Raw genomic sequence first — 12032 nt, forward strand, 5'->3', positions numbered from 1 at the left:
TATTAAATATCAAGAAACGTATAGAAGATCTAGATTACTCCTGCTCAGTTATATGCACTCGGAGAGTTCTTTGGCATCCTTCCATCTTCAACAATCCCAGCCTACATTAAACTCTCAACAGTTCCTCGCTTTTGCATAGCATTTATGCTCGCACGTCTGAATGCTGCTCCTTCAGCAGTTTTATATGGGAGATACTGTAATATAACTTACTCGAATAGAATTTTATCAATGCAACTTAGAAAAGGCCAGCCCTTTGTCCCATATGATATTGGAATGCCCTCATTAAAATTCTTATCATGAACTGTGGATTGCTTCTATTTTAACTAAACTACCTCCTACTGTATCAAAAGACAATATAGTTCATTATTTGTTGGTGGATAGAGAGACCCAAGGATCATGTTGGCTTTGGTCAAGTATCTCTCCACCATATTTTCCTTAAATAAATAAAGACTCCTTATCTGCTGCTCAAGACTACTGGATCAAATGATCTTGAAAGGAAAGGAAATAGCAGTGCCCTAATTTGTTAATCCAAATTTATAAATAAAATATTGCCTAAGAGGGCTCCTGCATTTCATTTTGTAAAATATTTAGTAAATAAAGAGTCCTTCAAGGTGAAGATGGAAATGAAATGATGTAATCCTCAATGGAGAGAAAACCTGTGAGCAGAACCACAAGTGACAAAAGGCACAGATTGGACACTTCCCTCAAGCTTCCCTCAAGTTTTGATGGGAAATGTAGGCAGCTTGGCGGAATGTTGGACAAGTGACAGTTGAAAAGTCCATTGGACAGCAGTCAGAGAGCCAAGCTGCAAGACCAGGATGCCTACATTTCCCATCAAAACTTGGGGGAAGCTGACAAGTGTCCAATCTGTGCCTTTTGTCACTTGTGGTTCTGCTCTGTGTCTGCACATTTTGGATCATGAATGAAATTGTAAGGGCCTTCAACTGCTTTCCTCAATGAAACATTTTTTGATCCCAGAATCCAGTTAGTTGTGCTAATAAGTGGAGACCTGATTCAAAAGAATTCTCTCCTAAATTTACAGTAGCACCAGAAGGTTGTGCCAAGTATTTATTTAGTGCTTTTTTATCCCTTGCTTCGCCAAGGACCTCATAGCAGCATACTTGGTTCTCCTGTCTTCCATTTCACCCTCACTAGAACCTTGAGAAAGTGGTCACCCACAACATTGTTTTGGCAATTGGGGATTTGAACACTCTAACACACTACAATCACTCACTACCACATGCTGACTTTCAATAAGAGTTTGCAGTAATCAAGATACCAACATGCCCAATAGTGATTGCAGTTGCATGTTTATCGTTGTCCCAGGAGGTAACATTGTGAAGTGCTGTGTCACAAAATTATTTAAACAAGTAACATAACGGTTCTTTTTGTTACTGTGATTAGACAAACCACACATTGCATAGGAAATTTTAGTATTAATGAAAAGCAATTCTCACCACAATTTTTGTACTGCATACATTCTATAGTCTCATATAATGCACTGACATCAGTGCTGTAAGGGGGAGAAAAAAGGAAGTGGGATAGCTTTATGACCACAGCTTAATATTGGGCAATGCTGGTGTGGCTCTGCTCATTTCTGCAATGGATGAACTTAGGCCCACCTGAAAAGGACAGCATCCCACTCCATGTCAAGCACCAGTTCACTTAGCCTCCATGCACCCATCGTCTCCCTTTTCATTTTCATGTTATAAACATTTTTATTTTATATTGCTTGCTACCCATTTGTTTAATTATTTTCTATTAACATCCTTCATTCATATGAAATAAAAAACATGACAGTATTTGTAACTAATTTTTCTATTATGCTATACATAAAGCCCCCATAAACTCATTCATAAATGTATCCATTTTATACAATACATTTATTTTTTAAGGGAATGTTTTCATTATAAAAATTCTGAATGGGAAAATACTGCCCATATAAAATGAATATTTTTTCTGACACTAATAATTCTTAGCAAATACAAAGACACTTGGGTTTGGCAAGAGGTTTGGGGCATCATTGCTTCTCAATCAGCCATAAAGGGTGACCATCCATAGCATGTCAGGAGGATTCGCTGTGGAAAAAGAGACACATGGAGACGAGTAACACTACTCTAGAAAAAATCTTTACAACAGAAGGAACTAGCATAGTGGCATGACACAGTAGTGGTCAAGCAGAGAAACTGAGATGGGGAGTTGTAAAATGCTAGGATTCAGTGCTGGAATAGGTGACTCAGCCTGCCTCTGGACACTGGGGGGCGCTGCATGTCTCTTTGAATGTAATGTATAAGTCTAGCAATCTGCCACTCTCTTGTCGAAAGAGGGAACGCCTACTGACTCCTCCTCTCTTGCCTCTGTGCCTCTTGGGAAATCTCTCTCTCCACATGGTCTTCCAAAGAGGAAGGATGTAAATCCTCCATGCTCCTCTATGGAGCTTTTTTTGTCCACAAACACACGTCTACAGCCTCGCTGCCTACTTCTTCAGGCCGTTGTATTAGAATAGGGAATGTAACTCTTTAGATTAGGATCTTTCCCTTCTTATTACCAGAAGATATTGCTATGGAAGAAATCTGCTACAATAAACTGTAAGTTCTATCTTTCTATGATTTTGTCTGAAGATTAATTAATTAATGCATGTTTTTAAAGGGTTTAAACGCATCTGACTAAATAACTCTGCTATGTTACTCTGCTAAGTTACTAAACTAAACCAAACTGAATATATATTCCCAATACTCAGAATTTCAACACCCACAGTAATACCCAACAAAAGGGAAGCAAAGTCTCTCCTTCTGGAGGCAACTATGCAAGGAAGGGGAGACTGGGTTTGTAAAACTCATTCCTCTGAAAAACAAGAGGGATGGATAGAATGAAGTACTGACTTTAGACCAGTAACGCTAGGCTTGCCAACATCCAGGTGGTGGCTGGAGATCTTCTGACATTGGCACTGATCTCCAGACCACAGAGATCAGTTCTTCTGTAGAAAATGGCAGCTTTGGAGGGTGAACTCTATAGCATTATACTCTCCCGAGGTCCCTACCCTCCCCAAACCCCACTCTCTCCAGGATCCACCATCAAATATCCAGAACTTTTACAACCTGGAGTTGGCAACCCCCAGATTCAATCCTTGTTCATCCATAATGTTTATTAAATGATCCCAGACCAATCACTGTCTCTCAGCCTAATCTGTAACACATGACTGTTGTAATGATGAAGGATGAGGAGGGGGACAAAAAGTTCCTTGAAGAAAGGATATTATAAAATGTAATACAGTAAAACAGACAATCTTGTCAGGGCCTAGAACTTGTGGATAGCTCAGGACAAGGGGCAGGGCCAACTTTGGAAAAGCAGGTTTACCTCTTCCATCCATCAAAATTTGATGACCTTTAGCTAATGTACACACAGGATGGTTGGTCAGTTCACGGGTTTCATCTCTTCATCAACACAGTATGATCAAGTATCTGAGACAAGCTATGGCTATGACAATAAAAAAGGTTTGGATGTGGGCCAAATCAGTGGTCTGTACTCTGGGACACAACTGAATGGTAGTAAAGTCTACGCCCTGCACCAGTCATTGGTTGCCATTCAATCCTAACAAAAAATAAGTCAGATCATAGAAGTAATATATTCCTGAAGTGGAAGTAAAACCTGCCTATTCACCATCAGCACTACAGCCCCTGGAATTGGTGCCCTGGGTCTCTGTTGAACCCCACTGGGTTTTGTTTGTGTGAAGTCAGAGCAAAAAGACCCATGGTGTGCCTCCCCCACCAGATCTTGCATTATAAATTGCTAGCATTTGGGTAGTAAGCAGAGGGGGGGGGGGTTCAGGGAAAAGAGATGGCAGAACTCTCAAGAGGGAAATCAGGGAGAAACACATGGGATTCTTTGAAATAATATTTTCATGTGCTATTGCCAAGTATTTTTAAGAGGTGCTGGAACTCTGTTCCACCACGTTCCTGCTGAAAAAAGCCCTGATAATAAGTAAGAGCAACTAGTGCCAGAAGCCACACAGAAGGCCATGCAAGATATTGAATATAATAGCCACTTACTCAAGTATTGAATGAAGTTTTTCATTCCAGTCACATATCTTCCGAGAGAAACCCATATAGTGATTGTCCTGATCCTGGTTCCTTTGATGATCAACAAATATTCTCCAACAATAATTATAATCTGAAGAAATAAATATTTTTTGATTATGTGTAGGGGACAGAGAGTTTCATTGTGGAAGCTTATATTTGATTTCCATCTTGATAGAAGAACATTTTGAGGGAGATTTGACAGAAACAGAGAGAACAGCAGGTGGGCTGAAGCACCTGCAGGATCTTTCACTCTGGGGATCCAGTGTGGAGTAGTGGATCTTCTGTGACACCACCTGTTCTCCATCCACCTGCCCTGACCTGGATAGCCCAGACAAGCCTGATCTCATCAGATCTCAGAAGCTAAGCAGGGTCAGTTTGGGTTAGTACTTGTATGGGAGACCTCCGCTGAAGACCAGGGCTGCAGAGGCAGGCAATGGCAAACCACCTCTGATAGTCTCTTGCCATGAGAAGTCCACTGGGTCACCATAAATCAGCTATGACTTGAGAGCACTCTCCACTACCACACTAAGACACCACAATCCTCTAGTGCTCACTTACTCTCTTTTTTTAAGGTAACCAACCCAGGAAAGCTCTAGCCCCTGCTACTTCTCACCACTCAGACAAACAGGGCCTGCATACCAGTATACTGAAATAATTTGTTTTGTAGTATAATTTGTTTTGTATTTATTGATCACTAATAATTTTGTAATATTCATGCTATAGGCTGACATAGCTGCTGTGTGACTGCTAGGGTTGCCAGGTCCCCTTAGCCTCCCAGCAGGAGTGGGAGGACTGGCACTCACCTTGTCCTTGTTCCTCACCTTTACGGTAACATAACTTCTGGGAAGTGACATCATTGCGCAGTTGCAGGAGCGCTCACGTGCTTTGCAGCAGGCCCATTTGGAGCCCAAATCAGCCTGGTGCAAAATGCAGAAGCACTCTCAGGGCAATGCGATGATGTCACTCCCTGGAAATGATGTCATTGAGCCACTCTGGAGGCCCATTCCTTCATGTTTCCCCCCTGCTGGCCCAGTGAATGGTGGCGGGAAGCGGAGGGTGGGAGTGGGGGATTCCCCCACCCCCATCAGGGGACCTGGAATCCCTAGTGACTGCACAGAGCACAGGTTGATTCCTTGGCAAACTCATAAAAGAGGTAACGTCTAGAATGACCCCGAGTCGTTAATGAGATACTTGCACTCCCATCTAGCCTGTTACATCTGGTTAATGACAGGGTTTATAAAATCATGGATATCTATCAAATGCAAGTATTTTCCATCTTATGTTTTATTTTTTTGTATCATACACTTAGATGTTGAAGGTGCTATATAAAGAAAACTGTTCCTTTTGTTTGTGAGGCCTGTATTAAGAGATATTACTCATCCATCCACTTTTTGCATATATATAATAAAGATGTATTCACTTACCACCCATATGCATAATGGATATGTTGACTCCCCTTTTAACTAATTCTTTAAGTCCTGTCTGCTGCTCACAATCCCTGTACAGACGAGATGCTCGTATGTCCAGTGTTACCTTAGGGTATTTCTTCAAGAACTCAATTATAAACCAGCTACATTCTTCACAAGGGCTCCAGGAAAGAAACCAAGTGACAGAGCAAGGCATGGTTCTGTGACAATTTTTCTCCTGCCAGGCCTTTTCAATAAAGTTGATTTCAGCATGGTGATTGTCATCATTTGTACACCATTTCTTCCAGGTCTTGGGACTTTTGCCCCAGCGTATTTCGTACAGGAGAAAAGTTCCTTTTGGATGTTCCACTGGTGTATAATTTTTTTTAAAATTCTCTGGTTTTATTCTCCACCTAAAGTGCAAGAGTGACAGATTTTAACCATTCCCAAATCCCCCTCTTTGTGCTGTCTGTCTTTTCTGAATTGAGTAACCTCTTACATGGTCTGTTGTGAGTGAACACATTTCAGCAAAAGTCTGAAGAAATGAAGGGATTCCTCCTCATATGAAACACCCAAGAAGTTTTAAAGGACATCAAAAGAGTTTTGTTAAGGTTAAGAAAATTAAACAGAAATAGTGAGCAGCCAGAATTTCACACAGCTAAGATGTGAGCAACATGGATGGTTTCCCATCTTATATATAATTATATTATTAAAAATCTTGAGAACTGATAGAAATAATTTCCCTGTCTTCTTTCTCTCAAATGTATTATGGACCCAGTGAGTGAGAAAGGCCCTTTTTCAGTTCATTATGCTGCTCCTACTTGCAGGAACTCCATAACAAGTCAGAAATTATTCCAAAAACTAAAGTAATAATGGAAAGGGAAGATTCATATACTGAAATGCAAAAAAAAAACCCTCATACAACTCCAGGCTCCAAAAGAATAGACTAAATCTACTACAAAGAGGTAAAAGGGAAAAACACATTTGGGCCAAACAATTTGGCTGCCAGGTACTTGATCCTGATGTAACTATTGCTTCAGTTCTTTCTGCTCCTGACTTCAGTTAAATAGCTTTATATGTTCATAAGGAAAATGTAATAGAAAACTGCCTCCCTTACCCTTTGCTGGTATCGCTGTCTAATTGACCTGTTGGAAGCAAAATTGCAGAATTAATCGATGTAGCTACAGAGGTCCAGAAGGGGTATTTTTAAGAGAATGGTTACAAGCTCGTACATGTGTAAATCCTAACGGTTTTTGGCACCCCAGGTAAAGTATGAGAAAAATGAGAAGCTATACTACGGCATATGTTTAAGTGTGTGTACATACACAGCTGAGCTGCACAGTGTGAAACAGGCAACGTTCTGTTTTACAAGGATGATGTTTGATTCTTTAGTTCATAAGAGAGAACATATTAATTTTTTTTTAATGTGCCCATTAAAGCTTGGTTCCTTAGGTGACCACCTAGCTCAGTTACATGGTTGGCAGGCCCTGTTCCTTTCTATATGATTTATGCCTAGAATGACAGGCGCCAATAACCAAACACAAGAAATCAAAAAATGGCTCTGAAAATACCTAAAAAGCCAGTCCCCATACAAATACAATGAACCAATTCAGGCACTGCAAATACTATTGAATGGCTGATCTGTACCCCTGGAGGGCCAGTAGAACTTAAAGTCCAAGGCCTTCCCTTGATGCTGCCTCTTAGAGACCTGCCTGCCTCTGAATATGGAGGTTTTCAGGCACTATGGCTAGTAGCCATCAATGGACTTAACCTTGAATCAGTCTAAACTAGGGTTTCCAGGTCCCCTTACCCTCCCAGTGGGAGGGGGGACCCAGCACTTACCTTTTTCTTCTTCCCAGCATCCTCCTCGCATGTGCGCAGCCCTGCACCGGCGTGATGTCACTTCTGGGAAGTGACATAATCGTGCAAGCAGGGGAGGGCCCGCTGTGAAGTGTGGCTCTCGGGGCAGCACAATGACATCAGTGATGCTGTCACGCTGGCCCCAAGAGTGCACCTGGGAGACCCACTCCCCACCTTTCCACCTGCCGTCCAGGTAAGCGTTGGCAGGGGGCAAAAGGTAGGAGCAGGGGATCCCCCACCCCCATGGGAGGAATGGGATCCTAGTCTAAACCTTCTAAAGCTATCTGTGTCTACTGGCAGTAAATTCTGCAATGTAACTAACTGTTGAGTAAATATTTCCGTGTCTGTCCTGCACCTATTGCCCAGTCATCAGATAAAAGTACAGCAGACAGAAGGTAAGGTGAGACATGAATAGCCTGTGCTGCAGTTGCTGAGATTATATTAATCTGTCCTCAGTGGCTTCAGATAGGAATACCCTGCATGGTAGATCTTTTTGCTTAACGTTCTACTGAATTTCTGATACTATAGTACTGTAAAAGTAAATTGAACAGCTGCAAGAAAAACAACCCTGAACCCCCAACTGCAGAAGCAGAGTCTTACCTTTCTCTTCTGCAAGCTGTAGAGCCATCTTGCTGTACCTTCATAATCTTGTCTTCTTGTTTCTTTTATAAGGTTTCTTCCCATTTTCACTTTCTGTTCCTCAGAAACAGTTCATTGTAATAAACGAAACTCTAGCATGCATTACAAAAGCGACTCACCACACCCAAATTTGCCAGATCAGCCACAAGGCACATTTTGAGGAGAGCGGCTGTTGCCTTGGGGACTTCATGAGTTTGCCATAGAGCCACAGAAGCTTCAACATAGTCAGTTGTTTGGTATGTGTGCACTTTTAATTAGGAGAGCAGGCAGTGAAACTGTATTACGTACTGTTTCACATGATTGTGGCAAATAGAGTCATTTGGTTACTTGTCCCAGGTTTGATGCCATTTTCCCTGCTTCCTAGCAGCATTGTGAATGTTGCATTTGAGTCCTTCCTGGCGTTTCTCAGGTTTTCTCTGATCTTTCCCAAACCCACTTTGCTGTGAAATTTTGAAAAAGATCACAGCATTCTGGATGGCTGCCATGTGGGTGGGAAAGGTTTGGGGGGTATGGGTGGTTTTTTAATTGGCAAATGAATATTGCTATATAGCAATCTATGTATCATTTTCTGTCAATTCCCAATTTTTATTTCTTTTTAAAGTAAGTCTCTAGCACCTTCCATTGCAGAAAAATGCCTTTCTACTTACATCTCTGCAGTGAAAGAAGCTGGAAACTTTTCTTTTGTAAGATTGGAATTCATAGAAAATGATACACAGATTGTTATGTTGATATAACAATATTCAATTGCTGATTTCTTTAAAAAATAAAAAAGACCTGGTAGGGTAGGGGATTAGAGATGGGCATGAACAGCAATATGAACAAAAAAAAGCCACAAACAGCCCAATCTGCTGTTCGAGAACAAGCTGTTTGTGAGGCCCCATTCTAAACGAACTGTTCGTCAAGCCAGACAGTCTGGCACCTGCAATCAATTCCCTTGGCAACGTAGGAAGGGATTGTCTGAACTCCTGCTGTTGCCCTGGTAACCCCAATCTAAGCCCAATTTAGCTTGATAGGCAGGTCTTCCTTCCAAGTGTGGAGCTCCAAATTTGTTACAAGAGAGCAAAGACCATGCGGGAGGGGGGGGCTCCCAGCTCTGGCTAGTCTTTACAGACAGTGGAGAGGGAGCGACAGCTGCTGTTGGCATTTTTTTTTAATTTTTTTAAACCAAACAAACAAACAAACAAAAACAATGTACAGAAGTAAAATAGAACAACAACAAAGTCTTAGTGAACTATATACAATAAACGTCATGCCAATATAGTTAAAACAAAGACAACTAGCATTTTTTTTTCAATTATTTGATAGTCGTTGCTTCAAATCTGAGTAACAAAAAGTAAATGCTTAGGTGGAGAGTGATTTGTATTGAAAATGAATTCAATGAATGGTAACCATTTTGCAATAAAATCAGTTTCTTTCAAATAGTGTTCACTCTGGTATAATTCGTCATGTATTTTTTCTTGTATATAGTGGTCCCATATTTTTTCTAACCATTTTTCTGCTGTGGGAACCGTCTTTGATTTCCAGTGTAAAGCTAGCAAGTTCTTAGCTACAACCAAAAGGTTGCTAATTAGATCTTTTCTTATTTGTGGAATTTCGAAAGTATCCCATACATTCAAGAATATGATCTTTGGATCAAGGGGGATTTTGTAGCCCGTTATTTCTTTTATATAACATAATATATCATTCCAAAAAGGTTCTATTCGGGGGCATTCCCACCAGCAATGTTTAAACGTTCCTATATTTCCACACTCTTTCCAGCAGAGCGGAGGATTTGTTTTAGTTATTAGTGAGAGTTTTCTTGGTGTTATGTGCCATCTGTGAATGATTTTGTAATTTTGGATTTGGGAGGTAACTGTCTTAGGTTTTAGAATGTTTGCAGTCCATATTTCTCTCCATTGTTCAGGTGTTAGCTCTATGTTGCAATCTAAGTGCCAATTTGTTTGGCATTTTAGAGTTTTAATTTGGTTGAGAGATAAAAGGATGTTGTATAGTTTAGAAATTAATCCCTTTTGTTTGAGTGATTTGGTATCAAGTAGGAGTTCAAAATCGGTTGCGTTCTTTTTAAGTAATTCTTGTATTTTTATTTGTTGTAGCATGTTTGAGAGTTGAAAATAGGCAAACCAGTGAATCTTGTGTTTTATTTTTTGTTCTAATTCTATTTTGTTTATGATTCCCTTTTTTGTTGTTATATCAATTATGCGGATCATATTTGCTTGGAGCCATATATTTTTAAAGGCTTTAGTTTGCCCTGGAGGGAACCAATGCTGTTCTATAAAAGAAGGGAATCTTGAGAATTGTGGTATAAGTTTGAATCTTGTACGATCCCAGGTATTGATTATTGATTCTAGAAAAGGGTTATTTATTTTGTGGGGTCGATCTTTTTTTGTGTTCCAAAACATATTTTGTATATTGCAATGTTTAAGTTCTGACTCCAAGATTGCGATCCAGTCAGTCTTATTTGCTGTAATTAAAATTTGTAATGTATTGAATAGTCTGGTGGCTGTCTGATAGAGTTCTAGATCAGGGTATTTAAAGCCTCCTTGCTGTTTTCTTAGCTTAAGAGTTTTAAAGGCTATTCTTGGATGTTTCTTCCCCCATGAGAATTGGTTTAATAATTGTTGCCATGATTTAATTTTCTTTTGTGGAATTGTTAACGGTATTGCCCTCAAAAAAAAGAGTAATTTTGGAAGTACAAATGACTTAATTAGGTGGTATCGTTCTAACCATGAGGGTGTAATCCTTCCCCATTTATGTAGATCTGCTTTAATTTGGTTGATTGTTTTGATGTGGTTTAGTTCCATCAATTGGTTAAGGTTATTAGGGATGGTTATGCCTAAATATGACATTTGCTTATGGTTCCAGTGGTACTGACTAGATTGTTTGATATGTGTAACAGTGTTTACTTGGAGAAATATTGGAAAGAGCTGTGACTTGGATTGATTGACTGTAAGGCCCGAAATTGAGCCGAATTCCAGTAGTTTATTTTGGAGTGGGTATAGAGAATCTATGGGATTTGTAATATATACAACCATGTCATCGGCAAAAAGGCTTAATTTATATTGATTGTTCTCTATGTTAATTCCTTGTATTTTGGGGTCTTCCCTAATAGCTATAGCCAACGGTTCGATAGCCAACGCAAATAAGATTGGTGAGAGAGGACACCCTTGTCTCGTGCCTCTTTGGATTAATATTTTGTGGGATAGATGATTGTTAATTGTTATTTGGGCAGTTGCTTGTGAGTATATAGCATTTATTATTTTGAGGAATGTCTCTCCAAATCCCATGCAGTGTAAAACTTGTTTTAAGTACGATATTTCTAGAGAATCAAACGCTTTCTCTATGTCCAAAGATAGAAATATTGATTCTAATTGTTTTTTTGACTGTGTGAAATTAAGTTGAGTGTCTTATAGATGTTATTAGTTAAATCTCTGTTTGGAATGAAACCTGATTGATCTTGGTGTATGTAATGTGTAATAAATGAATTCAACCTTTTAGTTAGTATAGCTGTAAAAATTTTATAATCTTGATTTAGTAATGAAATAGGTCTGTAAGAAGTTGTTTTAGTTGAGTCTTTACCTGGTTTAGGGATTACTATGATCGTTGCAGTGAACCATGATGGGGGTATTTGTCCGGTATTTAAAACTGTGTTGCAAGCATGCATTAGTGGAGTAGCAATTAGTGTGGCAAACTTTTTATAAAATTCTGATGGGTAGCCATCAGGTCCTGGAGTTTTGTTATTTTTGAGTGATTTAATAACATCAAGTATTTCTTGATGTGTGATGGGGCTGTTTAAGAGTAAACGGTGTTCGTCATCCAATTGTTTTAAATTCTTGAGGGATTTTAAGAAATGTGTAATTTTCTCTTCATTTGGTATTTTAGATGAATAAAGTTGTTTATAATAATTGACAAAAGTATCAAGAATTTCTTTTGTTTTGAATTGTAGTTTCCCATTTTTATCATATATCTGTTTAATGATATTGGATGATTTTTTTCTTTTATTTTATATGATAGTAACCTCAATGATTTCGGATTGTTATACCAGTAGTTT

The 12032-nt window shown here is 39.4% G+C and overlaps 1 protein-coding gene across 2 annotated transcripts in view; it reads right to left on the reverse strand.

Moving 5' to 3' along the window:
- APOBEC1 (apolipoprotein B mRNA editing enzyme catalytic subunit 1) overlaps positions 1-7998 on the reverse strand; it is a 33173-nt gene extending 25175 nt beyond the window's left edge. Inside the window, exons 1-5 of one of the 2 annotated variants that reach the window (XM_054989759.1) lie at positions 7946-7998; positions 6603-6630; positions 5504-5898; positions 4050-4170; positions 1456-2078 (exon numbers count right to left, since the gene is read on the reverse strand). In XM_054989759.1, the coding sequence (XP_054845734.1) occupies positions 2066-2078; positions 4050-4170; positions 5504-5898; positions 6603-6630; positions 7946-7973 (585 nt within the window). In that variant the 5' untranslated portion in view covers positions 7974-7998 and the 3' untranslated portion in view covers positions 1456-2065. Of the gene's footprint in view, positions 1-1455; positions 2079-4049; positions 4171-5503; positions 5899-6602; positions 6631-7945 lie in introns of those variants that run through there. The other variant, XM_054989761.1, reaches the window with a different exon arrangement.
- Between the last annotated feature and the right edge of the window lie 4034 nt (positions 7999-12032).

This window comes from Eublepharis macularius, chromosome 10 (genome assembly GCF_028583425.1).
Source record: "Eublepharis macularius isolate TG4126 chromosome 10, MPM_Emac_v1.0, whole genome shotgun sequence".
Classification (NCBI taxonomy): domain Eukaryota; kingdom Metazoa; phylum Chordata; class Lepidosauria; order Squamata; family Eublepharidae; genus Eublepharis; species Eublepharis macularius.